Genomic DNA, 26,746 nt, shown 5'->3' on the forward strand with positions numbered 1-26,746 from the left:
TACATGTTTCAATGCCGTTTTCCCAAATCTTCCCACGCTCTCCCTCTCCCACAGAGTCCATAAGACTGTTCTATACATCAGTGTCTCTTTTGCTGTCTCGTATACAGGGTTATTGTTAGCATCTTTCTAAATTCCATATATATGCGTTAGTATACTGTATTGGTGTTTTTCTTTCTGGCTTACTTCACTCTGTATAATAGGCTCCAGTTTCATCCACCTCATTAGAACTGATTCAAATGTATTCTTTTTAATGGCTGAGTAATACTCCATTGTGTATATGTACCACAGCTTTCTTATCCATTCATCTGCCAATGGACATCTAGGTTGCTTCCATGTCCTGGCTATTATAAACAGTGCTGCGATGAACACTGGGGTACACGTGTCTCTTTCCCTTCTGGTTTCCTCAGTGTGTATGCCCAGCAGTGGGATTGCTGGATCATAAGGCAAAGTTGCCATCCATTTATTTCCTGTAGTCCTTAAAAACAGAAGAACATGTTTCACACTAAAGCTCTGCAATCCTGTACACCAGAGAGGCAGCCCCACTCATGCTGCGAGCTGGTCCACGTCCTCTTGGCTCCTGTTTGCTAGATGAGCTTCATTAATTTCTGCAAAGAGATTCCTCTTCAGCAGATTATATGCCAGAGGTAAAAGCTGGCCAGCAACTTTATGAAAATAGTGGGAGCCATGGCAGAAGAGGTCCAGCCCCAGCTCCAGCCCCATCCCATAGTCGCACTCATCGTTAGCAAGCTGCACATAGGTCATTATCTCCTGGACGGGGGCAAAGGCCTGCAGTCTGTCGGCGTTGCTCGGGGCCTCCACAATTGTCCCGCAGATTCTCCTGAGGCTGGCATCCGTTTCAGGGAGCTCTCTGTATCCAACATCATTTTTATCCACTGGGACAACCAAGCCTGCCCCATGAAAGGTCTTTGTCACCACTTTCTTGTCTCTCTGCTTCATCCTCACAGTTCTCTGCTCCAGGGAGAACCCCAGTTCTCTGGCTGCTTCTGTGAGTTTCTCATCTATGGTTTTCAAGAGACTAGTTTTCTTCTTATCTTCTGTAAGTTTTTCATCAAAAATGATTTGACTGCAGCAAACACATTATCTCCACTTTGAACAATTATACAATTTTTCTTTGCTTCGTTTGTACCGACAAATACAGGAAGTTCATCAGGAGAATCCCTGAAATACCCCATGTGGAATTGAGTTTTACTGTCTCCAATAATAATGGTCTGGAACTCAGGAGGATCATAGTAAAATCTCCAGTGAAGATTAAAATTCAAGCTTGCTGATTTTTTCTTTATTTTATGTTTTCCGGCAAGGATATCATAAGGACCCACTAATCGAAGTCCAAGGCTTGCAGATAGTGAATCAGCTGGCTGTTCAGGGTCAAGTCCTTTGCAGAACCTCCAGAAGTGGTAGAAATCTTCAGGCAGAAGAAGCCTGTAATGGCTTTCCACCTCTTTTCGAAGGTCACTGGGCACGTCAGCTTCATAGGACTTACTCTTCTTCACATTGACCAGTTTTTCACACTGCGGCCCCTCTCCGCAGAGTCTATGCTTCGCGCCACCGCCCACCATCCTGCAGCAAGAGGGTGCAGTGCCAGCCGGTCCCCGGAAAAAATTCTTAAAAAATCCATTAACCATAAAGAAAACCACTAACAAACCGAACTCATCAAAAGACACCATTAAGAGACTAAAGACACAAACACTGGGCTGGAGGAGAGGAATCTGTGATGCACACAACAGTGTTTCTACACATTTGAACGCTTTTGGGTGAACAAGCAAAAGAGCAACAGACAGCCTGATTAAAAACCCGGGCACGATATCTGGGCAGGTAATACACATGTGAATATCTAGATGCTAATCCAGCTATGAAAGGGGCTCAACTGCATCAGTCACCATGGCAGTGCAAATTAAGACCACCAGGAAATACAAGCACTGGCCACCAAAATGACTAAAAAGAAAGACCGAGGGCACAAAGACAGGGAGCAACTGCAGCTCTCAGAAGTGCTTCTAGCCCGGCACCACCACTCTGGAGCGCTGTCTGCGGCGACTTAAGGGAGGACAAGAGCACGCCCAACAGCACTGCTCCTGGGGACACGCGCAACAGAGATGTGCACCAAAGACATGCCCAGAAGAGTCCCAGCATTTCCCCTCACGATGGAAAACCGGAAACGATCCATCATCAGCCAGCAGTCGACAGGATACATCAACTGTGGCTTCTTCATGTGCGACACACAGGCAACAATGGCAGTGGATGAGCTACAGCTGCACAGCCACCTGAGTGGGCCTGGCACTTCTTTGAGTGGAAGGAGTCAGACCCACAAAGAGCAGAGACCACATGATCCGCTCGTGGGAAGAGGAAACCACACCTGGTGCTGGAGTCAGCGGCACCGCCTCTGAGGCGAGACGGAGAACACCGGAGGGAGAGGGCGGGTGCTCCCCGGCCGAGCAAGGCTCTGCCTCTGGACCCAGGGGCACACCCACACAGGCCGCATCTTCTGTGCTGCAGCAGCTTCTTTACCCACTGAGCCAAAAAGAGTAGGCGTGGAAGGCGAGGGAGTGGAAGGCTGTGGCTGAGCCACGACACACGCCAGGGCTCTCAGCTTCCGGCCAGGGACGAGGCTTGAGTGCTCAGAGCTTTTGTGCAATCAAGTTTTACTAAAGTATAAAGGAGACAGAGAAAGCTTCTGACATAGACATCAGAATGGGGCAGAAAGAATACCCTCCTGCTAGTTTTTAGCCGGATGTTATATAGTGACTGCTGCTGCTGCTAAGTCGCTTCAGTTGTGTCCGACTCTGTGCAACCCCAGAGACGGCAGCCCACCAGGCTCCCCCGTACCTGGGAATTCTCCAGGCAAGAACACTAGAGTGGGTTGCCATTTCCTTCTCCAATGCATGAAAGGGAAAAGGGAAAGTGACATGACTCTTAGTGACCCCATGGACTGCAGCCCACCAGGCTCCTCCGTCCATGGGATTTTCCAGGCAAGAGTACTGGAGTGGGGTGGCATTGCCTTCTCCTAACTTGAAGACAGAGTCTGGGGTAAATGCATAGTACGTTAGCATAGCTTAAGATAAACGTTTCCATAAAAAAAATGCATTGGTTAACTCAAGGTTTGAGAAAAGTTAAGTTCAGATGGAACCAGGTGTCATTATGGCAACCCAGTATTTTAAGGGAAACCTCTTTTTAAATCTGTACAGAGAAGGAAAAAAAATATCGATAGTTTGTTTCCTCCTGTAGCTTAAGAGAGAGATAAAACAATGTCTGACACTTGCAGCCTATTTCCTCCATTTGGAGACCCCTGGCCTTCCTGCCTGTTACCCTCTCAGGAGAAAGGGAAAGATATACCCAATTGAATGCAGAGTTCCAGAGACTATCAAGGAGAGATAAGAAAGTCTTCTTAATTGAACAATGCAAAGAAAGAGAGGAAAAAAACAGAATGGGAGAGACTAGACATCTCTTCAAAAAACTGGAGATATGAAGGAACTATTTCATGCAAAGATGGGGACAATAAAGGGCAGAAACGATAAGGACCTAATGGGAGCAGAAAAGATTAAGAAAAGGTGGCAAGAATACACAGAAGAACTATACAAAAAAGGTCTTAATGATCCAGATAACCACAGAGGTGTGGTCACTCTCCTTAGAGCCAGACATCCTGGAGTACAAAGTCAACTGGGTCTTAGGAAGCATCACTACAAACAAACCTAGTGAAGGTGATGAAATTCCAGCTGAGCTATTTCAAATCCTAAAAGATGATGTTCTGAAAGTGCTGCACTCTACGCCAGCCAGCTTGGAGAACTCAGCAGTGGCCACAGGACTGGAAAAGGCCAGTGTTCATTCCAATCCCAGAGAAGGGCGACACCAAAGAATGTTCAAACTACCGCACAATTGTGCTCACTTCACATGCTAGCAAGGTAATGCTCAAAATGCTTCAAGCTAGGCTTCAGCAGTACGTGAACCAAGAACTTACAGATGTACAAGTTGGGTTTAGAAAAGGCAGAGGAACCAGAGATCAAATTGTCAGCATTTGTTGGATCACAGAGAAAAAAGCTAGGAATCCCAAAAAAACATCTACTTCTGCGTCACTGACACTGCAAAAGCCTTTCACTGTGTGGATCACAACAAACTGTGGAAAATTCTTAAAGAGATGGGAACAGCAGACCACCTTACCTGTCTCCTGAGAAACATGTATACAAGTTAAAAAGCAACACTTAGAACCTTACATGGAAAAAACAAATGGTTCTAAACTGGGAAAAAGAGTACGACAAGGCTGTGTATTGTCACCCTGCTTATTTAACTGCTATGCAGAGCACATCATGCGAAAACGCTGGGCTGGATGAATCCCAAGCTGGAATCAAGCCTGCCGGGAGAAATATCAACAACCTCAGATATGTAGATGGTACCACTCTAATGGCAGAAGATGAAGAAGAACTAAAGAAGAGCCTCTTGATGAAGGTGAAAGAGGACACTGAAAAAGCTGGCTTGAAATTCAACATTCAAAAAACTAAGATCATGGTATCTGGTCCCAACGCTTCATGGTAAACAGAAGGGGGAAAAGAGGCAGCAGTGACAGACTTTATTTTCTTGGCTCCAAAATCAATGCAGATGGTGACTTCAGCCATGAGGTTAAAAGACCCTTGCTCCTTGGAAGGAAAGCTATGATAAACCTAGACAGTGCATTAAAAACCAAAGAAATCAAAAAAAAAAAAAAAAACAAAGAAATCATTTTGCTGAAAAAGGTCCATATAATCAAAGCTATGGTTTCTCCATAGTCATGTATGATTGTGAGAGTTGGGCCATAAAGAAGGCTGAGCACCAAAGAATTGATGCTTTTGAACCGTGCTGCTAGAGAAGACTCTTGAGAGTCCCTTGGACTGCAAGGAGATCCAACCAGTCAATCCTAAAGGAAATCAACCCTGAATATTCATTGGAAGGACTGATGCTGAAGCTGAAGGTCCAATACTCTGGCCACCCAATGCAAAGAATGGACTCACTAGAAAAGACCGTGAACCTGGAAAAGATTGAAGGCAGGAGGAGAAGGGGACGACAGAAGACGAGATGGCTGGATGGCATCACAACTTGATGGACGTGAGTCTGAGTGAGCTCCGGGAGAGGGTGAAGGCCGGGGAGGCCTTGTGCACTGCCATCCGTGTGTTTGCTGAGAGTCAGGCATGACGTAGTGACTGAACAACAACATTATGACACTGACCCTGTTACTCTTCCCACTGGATGCTGATTCCTCTACACCCGCACAGAAACAAGTAGGGAGGTACTTCTTGCACAGTAAAGCAAAGAAAGGAGAACACAGGCAAAGGAGCACAAAGGCCATTCCTGCAGTAAACTAACACCGATCAGTGCAGTGCCACCTCGTCACTGCACTGCTCCCTGCACAGCGAACACCAACAAATATCCAACGGAAAGAACACTGTGGTGTGATTAAGTCATCAATCCAACAAAATGTCAGAAAAAGTCTAATGTGTCCTAATTAGGAAGTCATCTATCACAACCGGTACTGTGGAAAGTTAATGTCGATACAGTAAATCCATCAATGCTTTCTACTACATATTAAGACATCAATTCGAAGCTGGGGAACACTCAGAAAGGCAAAGGAAGGCTTCACAAAAACTGTCACCACAAAAGCTAAGAGACTTGAACTAGGTCAAGAGAAAGAGACTAAGATTGAGCCTTTGTATATCAAGCAATTTGGAGAGCTGATTTTCCAGTATCAACCCAGGAACTGAAAATCAAGGCCCATCCACGAGGACACGCAGCTGCCCAGGAAAAGCGTACCCCAGCTTCCGGCTGTCCGTGTCCAGCAGCGTCAGCAGCGCCCAGGCGAGCGCCTGGCCGCTGTCTGCATCGTGGCCCTCGCTGTGGTGCTGGATGCTCTGCAGCAGGAGCCGGTCCAGGCACTCCAGGGCCTTGTCCTGCACGCTGCTCTCGTCGTCCGTCACGGCTGGGACCACGCCCCCCAGCCAGGCCTTCTGTATCTGCACACACTGCGGCTGGGCCTGAGGAGTCCAAGTCAGCAAGTCATAAGGGTGCGAGCACAGGTCGGGGCAGCTGTGAGCCCTGTTTTAGGACGTGTTATTAGTAGTTCCAACACAATGACAAACAAATCCTAACAGTGGAAAAATGCCAACCCTCCAGATACAAGTGAAAACCAAGGTCAAGCTCCAGTTACTATAAAGCAGAGCATACTGACATTTTAGACTTAAAGTGATTATCTATCACTGGTAGTAAAGCAGTACTTTTTTGGAATAATTCAAGATCTAGAGAAAAAATATCTACCTCAAGGAAGAATCAGAAAAGATGCTAATGAAGAAAGTCAAACCAGGCATTGCTTAAAGTCTTCTACTGCGAAATAAGAAAAAATACTTTAAAAATTCTTCAAAACTAGCTAGCTGGCGGAAGTAAACTGCACGTAGGATCAGTGGATCTGCTCCTTTGGCAGTATCACCTATACAGGTTTCAATGGACAAAAAGTGATGTCGGCCTCTGGCCTAACCAAACAGATTTTAAACTTCACACTTCTGTGTGAGATGCATGCTGACTACTAGCGTTTTCCAGCACTAGTCCACATGACACATGACACATGACACATTAACAGGAAATGCGATCCAGCACAAGCAGTGGAGAGACTCCTCTCTGTACACTGCTGGGGCCACGGCAGCTAGGGAGGGTTTCTAACGGGCGCGCCATCATTAGGCTGGGTTATCCTGACGGAGAAGGGCACCTCAGATACACTGCGGCCGGCCTCACCAGGAGCAGCTCGGTGAGAGACTGCAGGGCCTGCTTGCGGACAGACACCGCGACGTCCCGGCAGCGATCCTGCAGGATGCTGAGCTCGTCCTGCAGACCCTCGACGTCGCAGTGCTTTAGGAGGTTCACCAGGACCTAGAAGGTACGCGGGTCACACCGCGGGGCGACACAGGCACTGGTCAGCACAGGCTGCACACGAACAATTCCTTCAAGTTCCTGACTCTCTCATTTTTGAGATCACAGATCTGTCACTCCTCCCAGTAACATCCCACCTCTTAGAATCTGAGGAAATTTAAGACCTCTCTGGAGAAAATCTGACATATAGTTTACATCAACATGTACTCAGAAACCATTTCAGGGGTTTCATGAACCCTATCAAAATCCATCTGTGGTCCCCAGGTTAAGAATCCCTACTCTAAAAAAACAAATTAAGGATCTAAAATTGTGGTTCCTAGGAAGCCAGCAATCCAGCAGGCCACTTAAGAACAGAGGATCCTTCAGTTCATCTGCGTAATTCCCGTTTACCAGGGACAAGGTGAACTAGCCTCAAGTGAAATGTGAGTACTGAGCATGACAGAAGTTTTTAAAACAGTCTCTTGCACCTTCAAGCTGTTAGTGCTTCAAAAGAGGGTATGAAAAGAATGTCCAGAAAAACACACCTGGACCGCAGACTTCCTGACGCTGGTCTTCTCGTCGCCGACCCTATTCCTCAGTGACACCAGGAAACCCATTTCTGCTGAGGAAACACCAAGAAGTCATTACAGCCTGAGGCCAGCAGAGCCCCAGCCTCTCAGCACACACTCCTGAGAGCATGCACCAATCCAAAACTGGCCAGTTTGCTGGTTTTAAATCATAAGAAACCACAGCATGAAATCATGTAGAAAAAGAAGAAAATTCACATAATTACCTATTATTTGATAGGTACAATAACGCAGAAGTAGTAGTAGGCAGAGTAGTAACATTTCAAAAGAGTATAAATTCTGGAAAATTAAGCTTTAAACTGGGCTCCTAAGACTAAAATTCTGAATGAATTTATTTAGATTTTTTCATTCTATTTACTACAAATGGGAAGATGTAAACCATTGGGTGTTTTAAAGACTAAGTAAGACAATACAGAACAGGAGTTTTAAAACCCTCTCATCAAGAGTCCCTTTACACCATTAGATATTACTGAAGACTCATAAGAGGTTTTTTTTTTTTTCCCAAATAAATGTGGATGATAGCTTTTAACATGAATTAGAAACTTAAAATGAGAATTATAAAAAGATTTAATAATTCATCTTAAGATACCAAATAAATGGCATACACTTTAACTGAAAAATAAAGTAGTGAAGAGAATGGCACTGATTTACATTTTGCAAACTCTTTAATGTCAGACTTAAACGACAGCTGGGTTGTCATCTCTGCTTCTATCTGCTTTTGCCTGTCTGGGACCTCTGTCTGCAAAACTCCAAAGTACACTTTTGAGAAAACCAGAGAGTAAAAGGTAACTGATGTCTTAATATTACTATGAAAACTGTACTAACTTCAAGGGCCCACTGAAGGAGGCTTAGGGACCCCAAACCACACTTGAGAAATGCTGATGCACAAGAAAGAACAGTAGAAAATAAAACAATATGGAAAACGATAAAGAAAGTCAATGAAATCAAAGTAGGTTATTTAAGATCAACCAAACTAATATTTTCCTAGACAGAAAATAACAGATGAGTCTAACTGCTAAAATCAGGAATGAAGGAGGGACAAGGTTATGAATACTATGAACAGTTTTATGCTAACACATTTAAGTAACCTGGATTAAATATCTACATATTATTAAAGACATACATTAGGAAAACTAACTCAAGGAGAGACAAAGACTGAATACACAGTAACAAGTAAAGGGACTGAACTAGTAAGCAAAATATTTCACACACATGCACAAAGGGTCAGGACCAGATGGCTCTACTGGAATCTGTCAACTATTAACAAAAACACCAATTAACAAAAATTAGTAACAATGCTTCCTAAACTCTTTCAAAAAACTAGAATCCCTATATCACTTTCCACCTCCTTCTATGAAGCCAGTATTATCCTGAAAGCAAAACAAGACAAAATAGCTCAAGAAAACAACAGACCAAAATCTCTTGTGAATACAGACATAAAATCCTCAGCAAGGGCCTTCCCTTGGGTCCAGCAGTGCAGACTCCAAGCTTCCCAGGCAGGGGACACAGGTTTGTTCCCTGGTCGAGAAGCCATATGCCCCGTGGTAGGGCCAAAAAATTAAAAATTAAAAAAAAAAATCCTCAGCAAAATATTAGCAAATTAAATTAACCCAGCAAAATACAAAAGGGATTATACTCCATGCTTGGGATTTATCCGAGGACATGGGAAGATCATTCACTGTGATATGCCATCACAGAACAGAGGACCAAGGCCACATGATCATCTCCATAGATGCAGAAGTGGTGCGTGCAAAATCCTACACCCGTTCACGATAAAAGCAGTCAACAAAGTCAGAAAACAGAAAACTTCCTCACAGTGATAAAGGTCATCCTGAAGCAACGCAGAGCTAGCACCACACTCAACGGGAAAGACAAACGGAAGACATGGGTGTCTACTTTCCCTACTTCAACTCCACTAGCAGTCCCAGCGGGGAAAACAGGCAAGAAAAAGAAACAAAGGCATTCAGATTAGAAAAAAGAAGTAACTGTTCTCACAGATGGCATGATCTGATAGGTAGAAAATCTTAAGGAATCTCACACACACACACACAAAACCTTTTAAGGCTGGTAACTGATTTACCAACATTGCAGGATACAAGATCCATCATTAAAATCAGTTGTATAAACTATCAATAAGCAATCAAAATGAAATTAAGAAAGCAATTTCACTTAAAATAAAGAGAATAAAATACTTAGGAATAAGTGTAAACAGCAAGAGTTACACACTGAAAACTATAAAACATCACTGAAACGAATTAGAGGAGACCTAAATATAGAAAGGCATCCCTTGTTCATGGGCTGGAAGGCTTAGGTATTTTTACAGTGGCACTATATCCCACAGTGGCATTCCCTGGTAGCTCAGCTGGTAAAGAATCCGCCTGCAATGCAGGAGACCCCGGTTTGATTCCTGGGTCGAGAAGATCCCCTGGAGAAGGGAAAGGTGACCCACTCCAGTATTCTTGGGCTGCCCTTGTGGCTCAGCTGGTAAAGAATCTGCCTGCAATGTGGGAGACCTGAGTTCGATCCCTGGGTTGGGAAGATTCCTGGAGAAAGGAAAGGCTACGCACTCCAGTGTTCTGGCCTGGAGAATTCCACGGACTGTATAGTCCAATAGGTCAGAAAAGAGTTGGACAATTTGATATTTACATTGAAAGATGGATCCCTAACTCACATCATAAGCAAAAATTAACTCAAAATTGAACCAAGACCAAAATGTTAAGAGCTCAAACTATAAAACTCTTAGAACACCATCAAGAAAGTGAAAAGATAACCCTAAGAATGAGAAAAACAGGTGTGCAAATCATATCCGAAAAGGATCTGGATGTAGAAAATATGAACTTTTACCTCAAAAATCAAAAGATAAATGGACATGGGTTGTTTCCATGTTTTGGCTACTGTGAAGGATGCTTCTACAAACATCCTCATACCATGTGGTGCGTGAGTGCGGATGTTGTGTATGAGTGTGTGTATGGATTCACTCTTTTCTTCCCTTGTGGTTGCACACTAAGGAGTGGAACTTCTGGGTCATGTGGTGACTCTACGTCTAACATTTTGAGGAAATGCCAGAATGAACGAACACACAAAATGTGGTCCATCCATACAAGGGACTATATTCAGCCATAAAGAGGAACAGAGTACTGATACAGTACTACACGCCTCACCGTGGATGAACCTTGAAAACAGATGGCAAAGCAGTTGTCTGCACAAGGCTGCATGTTCTAGGGTTGCACTTGTGTGAACTGTCCAGAACAGGAGGATCCACAGACAGGGGGAGCACAGGGGCTGACTGCTCGTGGGGATGAGGTTTCCCACTCAGTTAATGAGAAGCTTCTGGAAGTTGATTACACAAATTTATGAACCACTAACAACCACTGGATTCAACATACTTTTAAACGGTGACTTTTATGAATCATCTCTCAAAAGAAAACACACCAACACCGGTACTTATTAGCACAGTATCTGGCGTGTAGTAACTATACAAATGTTTTAATGTACAGTTAATGCCAACAACACAAGTCATTTTAGTTTATCAAAAATAAGGTGGGAACATGGGCTCTTTACATCTGTCAAGCTCTTATCATTTAGAAGCATAATTAAAGCAATACAGTAGTGTTTGGAAGCATCTGTACAACAGTGAGAATCCATTGTTGGATTCTGAGGTGGAGGAGAAAGACTTGTGCTCTTCTACTCCTCCAAGAACACCAAAATTGCGACTAGTTGCTGAACAACCATCGACAGGAGAATGTTGGATCTCACCAAAAAAAGATACCCCCACGTCCCAGGGCAAAGGAGAAGCCCTAACAGGATGGCAGGAGGGGCGAAACTGCGTTTAGAATCAAACCTCATACCCACCAGAGTCACTCAGAGGGTGCAAACAGAACCCTGTCTGCACCAGGACCCAGGAAAAGGAGCGGTGACCCCCACAAGAGACTCAGTCAGACCGGCTGAGAGTGTCCAAGTGTCTCCTGCGGAGGCACAGGTCAGCAGGGGCCTGCCCTGGACGGAGCTCTGGCTGCAGCAGGCTGGGGGGCGTGGCATCTGGCCAAAGTCCTCTTGGAGAAGGTCACCATTAGCCCCACCACAGAGCCACCAGGTGGAGGACGCACAGACTGGAGAACAATTATACCAAAGAAGTTCTCACACTGTTGCAAAAGTTCTAGGGCCCACAACAGACTTCCCAACCTGGGGATCCAGCAAAGGGACTGAGACTCCCCAGGGAATCTGACTTTGGAGGCCAGTGGGATTTGATTACCAAACTTCCACAGGACAGGAAACAGACTCTCTGAGGGCACGAACAAAACCTTGTGCCCACCAGGACCCAGAAGGAAGGAGCAGTGACCCCACAGGAGACTGAGCCAGACTTGCCTGTGAGCGTCCAGAAGTCTCCAGTGGAAGCATGGCTCGATAGTGGCCTGCCACGGGGTCAGGGGCACTGAATACAACAGTCCTAGGAGCCGAGGCATGCTGGCATAAGTCCTTTTGAAGGAGGTCGTCATCACCACCATTAACCCCACCACAGTTTGACCTTAGCCAAAGCCAAACTACAGGGGGCTTCCCTGATAGCTCAGTTAGTAAAGAATCCGCCTGCAGTGCAGAGACCCTGGTTTGATTCCTGGGTTGGGAAGATGTCCTGGAGAAAGGACAAGCTACCCACTCCAGTATTCTGGACTGGAGAACTCCATGGACTGTCCATGGGGTCACAAAGAGTCAGACAGGACTGAGCAACTTTCACAAACTACAGGATAGGAACACAGACCCACACAACAGCAGAAAACTGGATTAAAGATTTATTGAGCACGGCCCCCCAACCAGAGCCAGACTCGATTTATCCCACAGTCAGTCATCCCATCAGGAAGGTTCCGTAAGCCTCTTATCCTCATCTATCACAGGGCAGACAGAATGAAAACCACAATCACAGAAAATTAAACTAGTCAAACTGATCACAGCCTTGTCTAACTCAATGAAACTGAGCCATGCCATGTAGGGCCACCCAAGACAGACGGGTCATGGTGGAGAGTTCTGACAAAATGTGGTCCACTGGAGAAGAGAATGGCAAACCAGTTCAATATTCTCGCCTTGAGAACCCCACGAACAGCATGAAAAGGCAAAAAGATACGACACTAAAAGATGAACTCCCCAGGTCTGTAGGTACCCAATATGCTACTGGAGATCAGTGGAGAAATAGCTCCAGGAGGAATGAAGAGGCTGAGGCAAAGCAGAAACAACACCCAATTGTGGATATGCCTGATGATGGAAGTAAAGTCCGATAGTGTTAAGAAAAATATTGCACAGGAACCTGGAATGTTAGGCCCATGAATCAAGGCAAATTAGAAGTGGTAAAACAGGAGACGGCAAGAGTGAACATCAACATTTTAGGAATCAGTGAACTAAAATGGGCTGGAATGGGTGAATTTAACTCAGATGACCATTATATCTACTATTGTGGGCAGGAATCCCTTAGGAGAAATGGAGTAGCCGTCACAGTCAACAAAAGAGTCCAAAATGCAGTACTTGGATGCAATCTCAAAAACAACAGAATGACCTCTGTTTGTTTCCAAGGCAAACCATTCAACACCACGGTAATCCAAGTCTATGCCCCGACCAGTAATGCTGAAGAAGCTGAAGTTGAACGGTTCTGTTAAGACCTACAAGACCTTTTAGAACTAACACCCAAAAAAGATGTCCTTTTCATTACAGGGGACTGGAATGCAAAAGTAGGAAGTCAAGAAACACCTGGAGTAACGGGCAAATTGGGCCTTGGAGTACGGAATGAAGCAGGGCAAAGGCTAACAGACTTTTGCCAAGAGAATGCACTGGTCATAGCAAACACACAGCCTCTTCCAATAACACAGGAGACGACTCTACACATGGACGTCACCAGATGGTCAATATCAAAATCAAATTGATTATATTCTTTGCACAGGAGTATGGAGAAGCTCTATATGGTCAGCAAAAAACAAGACCAGGAACTGACTGTGGCTCAGATCACAAATTGCTTACTGCCAAATTCAGACTTAAATTGAAGAAGGTAGGGAAAACCACAAGGCCATTCAGGTATGACCTAAATCACATCCCTGACGACTACACAGTGGAAGTGAGAAATAGATTCAAGGGATAAGATCTGAGAGACAGCGTGCCTGAGAAACGATGGATGGAGGTTAATACATGGTACAGGAGTCCAATTCAGTTCAGATCAGTCACTCAGTTGCGTCTGACCCTTTGTGACCCCTTGGACAGCAGCACACCAGGCTTTCCTATCCATCATCAACTCCCAGAGCTTGCTCAAACTCATGTCCATTGAGTCGGTGATGCCATGCAACCATCTCATCCTCTGTCGTCCCTTCTCCTCCTGCCCTCAATCTTTCCCAGCACCAGGGTCTTTTCCAATGAGTCGGCTCTTTGCATCAGGTGGTCAAAGTATTGGAGCTTCACCTTCAGCATCAGTCCTTCCAATGACTATTCAGGACTGATTTCCTTTAGGATGGACTGGTTGGATCTCCCTGCAGTCCAAGGGACTCTCAAGAGTCTTCTCAAAAACCACAGTTCAAAAGCATCAATTCTTCAGCACTCAGCTTTCGTTATAGTCCAACTCTCACATCCATACATGACCACTGGAAAAATCATAGCCTTGACTAGATGGACCTTTGTCAGCAAAGTAATGTCTCTGCTTTTTAATATGGTGTCTAGGTTGGTCATAGCTTTTCTTCCAAGGAGCAAGTGTCGTTTACTTTCATGACTGCAGTCACCATCTGCAATGACTGGAGCCCAAGAAAATAAAGTCTGTCACTGTTTCCACTGTTTCTCCATCTATTTGTCATCGAGTGATGGGACCGGATGCCATGATCTTAGTTTTTTGAATGTTGAGTTTTAAGCCAGCTTTTTCACTCTCCTCGTTCACTTTCATCAAGAGGCTCTTTAGTTCTTCTTCAGTTTCTGCCATAAGGGTGGTGTCATCTGCATATCTGAGGTTATTGATATTTCTCTGGTCAATCTTGATTCCAGCCTGCATTTCATCCCGCTTGGCATTTCACATGATGTACTCTGCATATAAATTAAATAAGCAGGGAGACAATATACACCCCTGATGTACTCCTTTCCTGATTTGGACCCAGTCTGTTGTTCCATGTCCGGTTCTAACTGTTGCTTCTTGACTTGCATACAGATTTCTCAAGAGGCAGGTAAGTAGTCTGGTATTCTCATCTCTTAAAGAATTTTCCACAGTTCCTTGGGATCCGCACAGTCAAAGGCTAATAAAGCAATAGTAGATGTTTTTCTGGAACTCTCCTGCTTTTTATGATCCAACAGATGTTGGCAATTTGATCTCTGGTTCCTCTGCCTTTTCTAAATCCAGCTTGAACATCTGGAAGTTCACAGTTCACTTACTGTTGAAGCCTGGCTTGCAGAATTTTGAGTATTATTTTTGCTAGCATATAAAGTGAGTGCAATTGTGCAGTAGCCTCAACATTCTCTGGCATTGCCCTTCTTTAGGATTGGAATGAAAACTGACCTTTTCCAGTCCTGTGGCCACTGCTGAGTTTTCCAAATTTTCTGGCATATTGAATGCAGCACTTTCACAGCACCATCTTTTAGGATTTGAAATAGCTCAACTGGAATTCCATCATCTGCACTAGCTTTGTTCATAGTGATGCTCCCTAAGGCCCACTTGACTTCATATCCCAGGATGTCTGCCTCTAGGTGAGTGATCACACCATCATGATTATCTGGGTCGTGAAGATCTTTTTTGTACAGTTCTTCTGTGTATTCCTGCCACCTCTTCTGAATCTCTTCTGCTTCTGTTAGGTCCTTACCATTTCTGTCCTTTACTGTGCCCATCTATGCCTGAAATGTTCTCTTGGTATCTTTAATTTTCTTGAAGAGATCTCTAGTCTTTCCCATTCTATTGTTTTCCTCTTATTTCTTTGCACTGATCACTGAGGAGGGCTTTCTTAACTCTCCTTGCTATTCTTTGGAACTCTGCACTCAAATGAGTATATCTTTCCTTTTCCCCTTTGTCTTTCGCTTCTCTTCTTTTCTCACCTATTTGTAAGGCCTCCTCAGACAACCATTTTGCCTTTTTGCATTTCTTTTTCTTGGGGGTAGCTTTGATCACTGCCTCCTGTTCAATGTCTGAAGAGGCCTTACCAATAGCTGAGAAAAGAAGAGAAGTCAAAGGCAAAGGAAAAAGGAAAGATATATACCCATCTGAATGCAGAGTTCCAAAGAATAGCAAGAAGAGATAAGAAAGCTTTCCTAAGTGAACAATGCAAAGAAATAGAGAAAAACAACAGAATGGGAAAGACTAGATATCTCTTCAAGAAAATTAGATATATCAAGGGAACATTTCATGCAAAGATGGGCACAATAAAGGACAGAAACGGGATGGACTTAGGAGGAGCAGAAGATATTAAGATATTAAGAAGAGGTGGCAAGAATACACAGAAGAACTATACAAAAAAGACAAGATGGTTGGATGACATTACTGACTCAACAGACCTGAGTTTAAGCAAGCTCTGAGAGATGGTGTGGACAAGGAAGCCTGGTGTGCTGCAGTCCATGGGGTCTCAACGAGTTGCACACGACTGAGCAACTGAATGATAATGCACAACAGTGAGTCTGTAACGTGCTCAGACTGGAGTTAACGCAAACATTCAACATTTTTCCACATTAAATTTCTTCAGTTATTTTAGGGATCTGTTAGTACATCCTGAGTTACTACTCTGAATTTGAGTAACATAGGCTAATATCTAGTCATTTAAATGTGGTATTTCAGACTGCAATGATAAGTACTGATTCTCACGGCACTTTACTGCACCTCAGCACCCATCTGGCAGCATTATGATTTTAGGTACATGCATACCTGCCTCTCCCCCTGCTCCTTAAGACGTGGAACTATTTTTGTTAGGGTTCGTACCTGCAGTGCCTTGCACAGATTGGAAGGAATGATATCCATGTTTATCAAATAAACTGATAGATCTCATTATATCAGTTATTCTCTGCACATGTTCTCTCTTCTATCTTTTAAAGTCACTTCTCTAAATATGATCTCTGCAGACCTGACAAAAGCCCTCTGTGAAGGACAGACAAGGTTACAGGATCAGAAGTGACAAGCAGTCAGGGAGGTCTGCTGACTCCCACGTCTTGGATCATCCAGCTCTTTAGTAACACAACTGGCCTGGGTATTCAGACTGCCTCTCATTTCTAATGTAGTTTTTCTCTACTACAGGATGCCATGTCATCATACAGGTGAAGGAAGAGCCCATAAAAGTGACTTTCACAGACCATACAGCTAGACAGACACAGAACCTGAGAGTAGCTCCAGGTCTTTCTACCACCTAGCCAGGTGTGTTTCTGCTCTCCTGAATCACATTGACACTTTACCATCCCAGATTATTCTGATTCAGTAAGTCACTGAAAGAGAACAAACATCACTTGTGTTTAGAATCAAGTACAGGGTTCGTGGGAGAAAGGATCCCAGAATCTCCACACGGTATGTGTGACCCGTTAAAAGACAGTTTATATTACTGGTATCAGATCAGATCAGATGAGATCAGTTGCTCAGTCGTGTCCGATTCTTTGCGACCCCATGAATCGCAGCACGCCAGGCCTCCCTGTCCATCACCAACTCCCGGAGTTCACTCTGACTCACGTCCATCGAGTCAGTGATGCCATCCAGCCATCTCATCCTCTGTCGTCCCCTTCTCCTCCTGCTCCCAATCCCTCCCAGCATCAGAGTCTTTCCAATGAGTCAACTCTTCGCATGAGGTGGCCAAAGTACTGGAGTTTCAGCTTTAGCATTACTGGTATAGAGAAACTATAACCCAGATTCTGCACTTTCCCATGGAAGCCAGGACTCACAGTTCCCTACCATGTATTAGAAGTGGATTCTGGGGTGGCATGAGCACAGTCAAGATGCCACGTGAAAAAGTAATAAGGAATAAAAGATAAACAAGGGCCACAGTATTGTGCATTTTTTTCCCCTCTTCTGTGATGACTTTTCTCTAAACTAAATTTAATTCTACTGCACCTTCCCATGGAGAAGGCAATGGCACCCCACTCCAGTACTCTTGCCTGGAAAATCCCATGGACGGAGGAGCCTGGTAGGCTGCAGTCTATGGAATCATGAAGAGTCGGACACGACTGAGCAACTTCACTTTCACTTTTCACTTTCACACATTGGAGAAGGAAATTGGCACCCCACTCCAGTGTTCTTGCCTGGAGAATCCCAGGGACGGGGGAGCCTGGTGGGCTGCCGTGTATGGGATCTCGCAGAGTCAGACACGACTGAGGAGACTTAGCAGCAGCAGCAGCAGCACCTTCCCTAGTAACTGGTCCTTTCTGGTCAGCAAGCCCAAGTGTTCATAACAACTGACTTCAGTGAGCAAATAAAATACTTGGAACATTCTCTGAAGTGTGACAGAAATATGTGAAATACAGAAATACATGACAAGTGAAACGTATCTTATTCTTTACCTTGAAATGAAATACAGAATAGTGCAAGGACATCAATTAAGGAAATAAGATGGAAATTACTTTTAAGGGAAAACAAAAGATCTTCCAATAGCAAGGGTGAGTTTGAAAAAAAATCCCCACGTTTTGAGGCCCTACCTACAATTGTCTGAAATCTCCTGGTTACTGCTCATCAATAAGGGATAAGATCTGACATACCCATAGATCTGGCTCCTTCACCACTGCTGTCTGTGTGGATCACCTCTGAACCTGCAGAAGGGTTAAGTATCTGCCTCTGATAGGAAAAAGCTTAAAAATAAATTTTAAAAAGGCTCTGTCAATACACTAAAAAATTGTTATACTTTTCATTAACATAATCATAGCATATTACACATTTAAGTTACTATGAATCATTACTGAAATAAATTTTAACTTCTTTGAAGAAAAAAGTGCAATACTAAATCAGGTAATATGCAGACAGAAAACATTACAGATATTCAGTAAGTCCTTTAATTAAACGCACAATTATTCAATATCTGACAGTATATTGACCCATTTTCTTACCTGATGAATTTGTTGATGGACTCTGTCGGTGGCTCTGTACTCCTGGAACTGCAGGAGCTATAAGTAAGCAGACAGGTCAGAGGAGAAAAGTCACAGTATGAAAACCATATGTAAATATTTACAGAAGAACCCATTTCGAGATAATCAGGCCTGAAGATGAGACAGACTCTAAATACTGACAATTCACTGTGTGCATTACACAGGCCCCACGCATCCACTACCCAACGACACGAAGCAGTAACGACTGTAGCCAACAACCTCAACCCAAGGACAGGCCTGTGAGACCACTCACGTAAGAGCTACTCCGCAGCACCCCCAGCTGAAGGGGACTGGGGGCCGCAGTTATCGCAGCACTCCGATTATTTCTGCCACCCAGTCTGGACCAGCAGGAGTGAGGCCAGGCTCGGGTGCTCAGCGCACTCACTGTTATGCAGGAGCTCCTGGATGCTGTCCGATGGGGCTGTGGCAGAGGACTCCAGGCAGAGTGCAAAACTGGAGAGCGCCTTGCTGCGCACCGTCGGGGCCTTGTCTTTACAGCGGGCAACCAGGATTTCCTGAACCAAGAACTTATGCTTTAGGAACTTCTCATGCTCCGGGGCCAGCGGGCCATCCACCTCTCGTTCAGGCAGCTCCAGGAGGGCCAAGGCCACATCAAGAGTGAAGACCCGGTGGGAGACCTGGTGAAGCAGAGCCGCACACGTCCCCATCACAGAGGAAGCAGGCACAGTGCCGCTGTAGCTGCAGCCTGCAGGCACAGAGCTGCAGAGCCTCGAGCCAGGAGCTCACGCAGGCGTAGTGCCTACCTTGGCATTGCGTGTTAATCCATAAAGCCAGGCCATGAAAGAGGCATATTCTGCACAGGGAAGCTTGTTGAGCAGCTGGACCAGGGACTGAGCTGCATAAGTCCGGTACTCAGATTTGTCGACCACCTGAAACACAGACCCTGAGAAGCTGCCCCGCCAGGCCCCACGCACAACGACAGAGACACATGCATTGGTGCAAGCAGACAAGCACTGAGTGCACCCAGCTTGGCAACAGTGCCAACTGTCTACATGTTACAGAAATGACTACCCAGTTCTACGTCTCAGACCTACTGGGGACTAGTCTAGAAGAGATCTCCAAGCCCAATTTCAGAGTTTACAGATCTCTAGGATCCACAGAGTTCAAGTGAAGCATCATCTGTCCAAACTGTTAAAAGTTTTAAGAGATATTCACAGAATTTTGAATACTAACCGGACATTGGATGATATTAAGGCATTACTGTGAGTTTTTTAGGTGTGTTAATATTTTGTGGATATGTTTTTAAAGAGTTCTTATGCTGTAGAGACGCATGCAATATTTATGTCTGAAGAGATATGATGAAATCTGCTTCCTAAGAAAATCCAGTGTGCCTACGTGCTGGTAGAGTTTCTCCTTATACAAAATCACTTAACATTCTGTTCATTACTCTGTTCTGTATCTTTATATATTTGAAGTTTTCTAAAGAAGGAAAAAAAGTCGTTTTACCCTCCCCAAATACTCAAAAAGAACAGTGAACATACTAAATAAAAAATACAGTGCTTGGTAATGATATAGACTCATTTCTAAGAACACACACAGGCATTTACTTTCACATGTTTTTCATACTCTTGATAATACAGCAAACAGTACCTTGACACAGATGTGCTGCAGTAGAGTACGAAGGACTGGGTACATGCTTTCTTTAAGCTCATCCACCAGCAAACTTTAAAAAGAAAAGAAACAGTCACTGTTTATACCTATAATAAAAGTAAAACAACAACTTTCCCTGAACCTATTCTCAAAAATAGTGACATTTCTACATTTTAGAAACCGTAACTACTAAGAACAATCTGCCTGTGCTGGCAGCAAGGTCTGAGTGTGTGGAGTGTGAAAAGAGCGTCACAGTGGACACCGTTCCCCAAGCCCGGGTGGTCTCCAAACTGCTTCCAGCAGCCAGTCAGGGAGGGGCAGGGCCCAGACCTTCCAAGATCCTTGGACTGCTTACCATGGTTCTTATCAAGGCTGAAATAAGGCTTCCCTGGTGGCTCAGTGGTAAAGAATCCACCTCCCAATGCAGTAAATGCAGATTCAATCCCAGATCCAGGAAGAACCCACAGGCAGAGGCGCAAGTAAGCCCGTGAGCCACACCTCCTGAGCCCATGTGCCTCAACCCCTGAAGCCTGGGAGCCCTCGAGTCCACGCTCGGCAGCAAGACACCTGCACACTGCGATCAGAGTAGCCCCCAGTCATCACAGCTAGAGAGAGGCCCGTGCAGCAGTTAAGACCCAGAACAGCCATAAATAAATGAATAACTTAAAAAAAAAATTGGCAACTTTCTCTGTGAAGAGCTTGATAATACTTTTTAAAAAAAGGCTCCAATATAGCCTTTTGAAGTAAATGACAGACTGAGACATGGTACCACCCTGTGGTAGGTCAGCAAAATGAGTATCTAACAGTACTTCTCCAAAGTCAACCCTCAAGGAAGCTATTCAAGTGCCCAGATTCAACCCATTTTCAAGTTTATTTACGCCATTATAGAAACAGTACTACAACTGCTGACATCATGAATACGTGGAAAATTTAAAACAAGTGCTTCTACTTAAAACCTCTTATCTGCTGTTTAAAAAAAAATCCTTAAGGAGAAAGGCTCGCTCAGGGGTCAGACAGTGCCTGTACCTGGATGCCAGCACCCGCACCCGCAACCTGCACCCACACCCCGTGCCCACACCCACACCCGCACCCACACCCCGCACCCACACCCCGCGCCCTTACCCCACACCTGCACCCGCACCCCGTGCCCACACCCACACCTGCACCTGCCCAGGCACCGCATCTGCTCACGAGCACGCTCTCCACTGTCCCCACCACCCCCGTGCTGCTGTCAGACAGACAAAACTGAAGACAGAACAGCTTGTGATGCAGCAGCATCTTTCCAGTAAAGCCCAGACGTGGGACTCTGTAGGCAAAGCCTACTGACTCATGAGGGGAAGATTAGTCTATCAATTATTGATAAAGAAGTTAAAAAAAAAAGTGGCAAGGAACCTAACGAAAGAGACTCAGAGGAGAGTCAAAAAGGCAGAGACAGACTTGGAGCAGCAGACACTGAGACCGCAGTTGGGACTCAGAGCTGGCCTCAAAGGCGGGCCCACGGACCGTGCACTCCTCACCGCTCCCAACACCACCCCTACCACACAAGCCAGACGAGCTGCTATACGCTTTATTCTGAACCACAAACCACACACAGCCCAGACATGTGTCAGTTCCACAGGGGTCAGAGGTCCTGGCTAGCACAGGGCCCAGGCGACTGAGGGTGAGTGACAGAGAGAGAGACCTGAGCTGTGTGCACTTTACCTTACAAACTGGACAGCCAGCTTCCTACTGCTGACAACCGGAGGCGTGATGGCAAGGGGGGTGTGATGGGAGCCTTTACCCACTTCTACCATCAGTATTATGCAGAGCATTTGATGCAAAACGTATCTGAGAACCTGGAAGAGGAAAGGAAATGCAACTTAAGGCATGACAGAGAATCCCAGGGCCTTGGAAACTGAGGCAGACCACAGTGAGCTATTTCAAGTGCCAGCAGGTAAAGGAGGTTGACACAGGTTTTGGTTGATGACCAGGTGTCATACCCGCACAAAATGAACAGTGTGGAGGTGCTGCCTACAGATTGATGAGCCGGATTCCACCCAGTTTCTCTGCTTGCCTTATACTCCAGCCCAGAAATCAGGGCTCAGAGAATCAGCCGCAACTGAGCAAGGGCAAAGAATGCAACGGATTACCCCTCAGAGGAAAGAGGAAGGTGATGATTCTCTACCTATATTACACCTGAAGCTTAGAGAACACCTTCCCATATATCATCTCACATAATCTACTCAAGAAGTTAACTCATGCATCCAGTGAATAAAATAATTTACTGGAAACCAAGGATGTGGCAGGTACTGCATTAAGCATGTCTCTGTATTACGAGATTTGACCATACTTACTCTGAAATCTCTCAACTCAATGAGGTCAGCAAGACATTTCCATTTTATACTTGATACTATTATTATCTCCACTTTATACTTAATAAAAGACTTTGAAAATGAGTAGTCCCGAGTCAAGTAATCAAAGGTCAGGCTACAACCCGTCACCCAACATCAGGCCAACACTTTTGCAATGAAAAACACCCTGTCCTTAGAGACGCTGCTGCCTGAAAGGGTAATTTCCCATCCTCTGCACTTTCTACAATGTTAAAAAGGGCACAGAAATTAAAAATCTTAATGTGAATGTTATCACATATTCCAAACACAGGGAAGAGATAACGACATCAAATATTAGAGAAATATGGGGTGTTTTCTAAACAGCAGGCATTACGCCAAGGCACTCTTCCCTGCAGTCCTCCTGAGAAATCCACAGGAAGGGAAGCCCCTCATCCTCCTTGTCCAGGTGAGGACACCAAGGACTCATGGAGGACACACAGGGCTTCTCCCGTGGCTCGGTGGTAAGGAATCCCTCTGCCAATGCAGGGGACACCAGTTCAAGCCCTGGTCCGGGAGGATCCCACGTGCCTCAGAGCAACTAAGCCCGTGCTCCACAACGAGAAGCCCCTGCACCATAATCAGCGAGTACCCCCCACTTGCAGCAACTGAGAGAAAGCCTGCTCGCAGCCACAAAGACCCAGCACAGCCAAAAATAAGTAATAATTTCTTTTCTTTTCAAAGGGAGACACACAGCAGCGAGGGGTAGGACCCAAGTGCAGAGCCCAAGTGCCCAGGGCCTCCTCACCCCGCTGCCCCTGGAAACCAGGGCACTGCAGGCACTGAAGGCAAGGGCCTTGGTCTGCCATGTTTTCTGCAAACTCCTGCTGCACTAACGACATTCAGGTTGAGTAACACCTTAGGGCTTAAAAAGCCCTAACCCCAGTGTCTAGGGCTGTGTGGCTTTGAAGGTCACTGCAGGCAAATCTTGGAGAAGGCAATGGCACCCCACTCCAGTACTCTTGCCTGGAAAATCCATGGATGGAGGAGCCTGGTAGGCTGCAGTCCATGGGGTCGCCAAGACTAAGACACGACTGAGAGACTTCACTTTCACTTTTCTCTTTCACACATTGGAGAAGGAAATGGCAATCCACTCCAGTATCCTTGCCTGGAGAATCCCAGGGACATCGGAGCCTGGTGGGCTGCCGTCTATGGGGTCGCAGAGTCGGACACAACTGAAGTGACTTAGTAGCAGCAGCGGGCAAATCTAGATATGAATGCTGACCAGAAGTGTCAGCAGAATTATCCACTAAGGCACAGACGCTAACAGGAACACAGGGGCACAGGCGCCTGCGAGGGAGCTGCAAGGCCCCGTGGCTGTCTACCCTCCCCCAGAGGCCTCTGGTGAGCACTCGAGTGACAGCACTGCTCAGCAGCTTTCCTGCTCCTCTACAGGCCCCACTGGAGCCTGCTTTACACCTGAGCTCAACAGGAGCGTCCTGCGGCACCAGGGGCCTGGATGTGAGCCTGGAGCGAGCAGTGGCCGCCACGTGCTGACGGGCGCTTCTCGTCACAGACACCAACGGCCCAGCAAGTTCACACCGCGTCTCGCTGAGTCCTTCCAGCGTTTCTAGTCGCACGACCCTGTGCTTTCAGTTCCCTGTAACTCAGCTCCCGTCCCCTTTACCTTGTCTCCTTCTCTGTGAAGAGGGGAACAAAGCAAATACAATCCGTGATAGGCCAGTTCTGGTATACATTTCATTTCTCTGAGAATTCTAAGAAAAAGGCAAAAGACTAGTTAATGGATGTGATTTCACTAGGATAAACTCCTAACCCTATCAGCCATATTTAAATGAATAAATTCTACCTGTGTGCCAATTAGAATAAAATGACATTTACACCTCTGCTTGAGCAAAACATCATACCCTAATTAAATGTTAGCACTGGAAGATTTAATTGCTCACCGGGCTTGCGTAGCCTGGAATTCATAACGAACTGGTTCAGAACTAGTTAACGCAACAAAGACCTGGAAAACAGATACCAAAAAAAGGCCTGGTTTTTTTCACTCTTTAAATCTTGGCCATTGTCCTCACTCTTTGAACTTGCCCAAGGTCTCTGGCATTCTCACTTACCTCCACACAATTCTGTATACACTCTGGCTTTTCTTTTAAGGAGAATTTAGAGAGAAGCCTTATAAAGTTCTTCAAAACTTGAAAGATGACATTTCGAATTTGACGACGATCTTCAGAAGAAAAAAAAATATTCTCTTCATCCTCTTCTTCTTGAGTAATTTCATCCATCTAGATTATGGAGAAATACACAGCTGACTGTGCGGCACCGCCTTGTAGCTTGTCCCAAGGTTGCAATGTCCCCGAGAAGGCCAGTGGAACTCTAGGTGGCCACGCTGGGCCCCATAGCTGCAAGCTCAGTCTGGACCAGATGAAGGCTACCACAGCTTCTGGGTCTGGATTTGCACGTCAGGGAGACTGCCTGGGTTTCTTACCGGTTCTGGTGTCAATGAACCTCTACCCCAGTCACACGAGAATTTGGAATTAATGTTATTCTATGATGTTCTTGTGGACATGAGTCCTCTGGACACTTCAACCATGGTCTCTAATGAAAATAAGGTAACACCTGCTGGCCTGCGGCAAGGCACCCCTGGGAACAGACTGGAGGGAGGTGACAGGGAGGCTGGGGAGACGGCATGGGGAACAGAGGCTCAGCAGGCCACGAGGCCACTCCTAGGGGAGGGAAGGCGGACGGCACGCTAGGGCTTTGGCATAATCATGACCCCCGACACCCTAACTTGATATAAATTCTTACACGAATCAGACACGCCTTATGACCACACCCCTTCTTACCTCCACTTCCTCTCTCCTGTGGGGCCTTGCTCTCTTACTGCTCTCCTGTGAGCTGCCCTGAGTGTTCTTTGGTTGCTCTTTCTTTCTTTTCTGATTCGAGCTGGATTCCTGAGGCCAGCACTTCTTTAGAATCTGAATGCATTTATCAAATATCACTGGATGGAAAACTTGATTGACTACGCTGCCTATTCGTAAAGAATGAAGAGTAAGCAAGGTAGGTTTAACTGCTTTGAAATATATCTGCTACAACAATGAAATATTAAAAAACAAACACAGGCTTTTCCTTAACTAACAGCAACCTTTAGCAAAAAAGTTTCATTCAACTTCCACCCGAGGCAATGAGCAGTCAGTTCAGTTCAGTCACTCAGTTGTGTCCGACTCTTTGCGACCCCATGGACTGCAGCACGCCAGTCCTCCCTGTCCATCACCAACTCCTGGAGCTTGCTCAAACTCATGTCCATCGGGTCGGTGATGCCATCCAACCATCTCATCCTCTGTCATCCCCTTCTCCTCCCACCTTCAATCTTTCCCAGCATCAGGGTCTTTTCCAATGAGTCAGTTCTTCACATCAGGTGGCCAAAGTACTGGAGTTTCAGCTTCAGCATCAGTCCTTCCAATGAATATTCAGGACTGACTTCCTTTAGGATGGACTGGTTGGATATCCTTACAGTCCAAGGGACTCTCAAGAGTCTTCTCCAGCAGCACAGCATCAATTCTTCAGTGGTCAGCTTTCGTTATAGTCCAACTCTCACATCCATACATGACCAGTGGAAAAACCACAGCTATGACTAGACGGATCTTTGTCAGCAGAGTAATGTCTCTGCTGTTTAATATGCTGTCTAAGTTGGTCATAGCTTTTCTTCCAATTCTCAAATCATATGGAGTGGGTCCCTAACATTTACTACAAAGGCACTGACATAAGCAACGACAAGCAGCAGGTGGACTGATCTTGATTTTCTCTTCCTAGTGAACTCGCAGTCCCACAGCTGCGGCTGACTCCTCAGCCACACCGTCTCCCGCCCTGAGCCCAGGGTGGGTCCCACCTGAAGGAGGTGGGGCAGCAGCACAGACACACTCCCCGCTGTGCTCCCTCACTGTGAGCAGCTGTGCTCAGCCCTGCAGGTGAGAGCAGTCCACCGACCATCCACGCCACACAGCGGAAGCAACAGCATCCCTCCAACCGGCACTGTTCTCAGGCTGGACAGGAGTCAGAGGGCAGGGATGTCACGATGGCACGTGGCACGCCCCCTCCAGCCTTACCCCTCTGGGACTGTGTGCTGGGTTATAAACTTAGCATAGTAACATCCGAAACCACATTTACAGGAAAACAGGACAGCTTTCTGAACACCTGTGACAGACCATGTGCTTCATGGATTCACTGTCACCTAATCTCCCAGTGAGGACAAAGCATTGATACAACAGTTCAAAACCAAGCAGACAAATTACAAACAGAAGG

At 45.6% G+C, this 26,746-nt stretch overlaps 2 protein-coding genes across 5 annotated transcripts in view; both read right to left on the reverse strand.

Moving 5' to 3' along the window:
* Window positions 1-26,746, reverse strand: part of NCAPD3 (non-SMC condensin II complex subunit D3) — a 60,630-nt gene that overhangs the window by 29,394 nt on the left and 4,490 nt on the right. The window contains exons 4-16 of one of the 4 annotated variants that reach the window (XM_019975430.2): window positions 25,291-25,475; window positions 24,562-24,729; window positions 24,394-24,455; window positions 24,117-24,204; window positions 21,825-21,958; window positions 20,124-20,196; window positions 19,277-19,402; window positions 18,898-19,150; window positions 18,474-18,530; window positions 18,129-18,179; window positions 7,422-7,495; window positions 6,763-6,897; window positions 5,791-6,011 (exon numbers count right to left, since the gene is read on the reverse strand). In XM_019975430.2, the coding sequence (XP_019830989.2) occupies window positions 5,791-6,011; window positions 6,763-6,897; window positions 7,422-7,495; window positions 18,129-18,179; window positions 18,474-18,530; window positions 18,898-19,150; window positions 19,277-19,402; window positions 20,124-20,196; window positions 21,825-21,958; window positions 24,117-24,204; window positions 24,394-24,455; window positions 24,562-24,729; window positions 25,291-25,475 (1,627 nt within the window). Of the gene's footprint in view, window positions 1-5,790; window positions 6,012-6,762; window positions 6,898-7,421; window positions 7,499-18,128; window positions 18,219-18,473; window positions 18,531-18,897; window positions 19,151-19,276; window positions 19,403-20,123; window positions 20,197-21,824; window positions 21,959-24,116; window positions 24,205-24,393; window positions 24,456-24,561; window positions 24,730-25,290; window positions 25,476-26,746 lie in introns of all 4 variants that reach the window. The other 3 variants (XM_019975429.2, XM_019975428.2, XM_019975427.2) reach the window with 3 other exon arrangements.
* Window positions 441-4,673, reverse strand: LOC109569749 (histone PARylation factor 1-like). Its single transcript, XM_070767522.1, is given in 2 exon segments — window positions 441-1,055; window positions 1,058-4,673. Coding segments are annotated over 2 exon segments (1,299 nt in total). The 5' UTR covers window positions 1,845-4,673; the 3' UTR covers window positions 441-543.

Source organism: Bos indicus, chromosome 15 (genome assembly GCF_029378745.1).
Source record: "Bos indicus isolate NIAB-ARS_2022 breed Sahiwal x Tharparkar chromosome 15, NIAB-ARS_B.indTharparkar_mat_pri_1.0, whole genome shotgun sequence".
In the NCBI taxonomy this organism is placed as follows: domain Eukaryota; kingdom Metazoa; phylum Chordata; class Mammalia; order Artiodactyla; family Bovidae; genus Bos; species Bos indicus.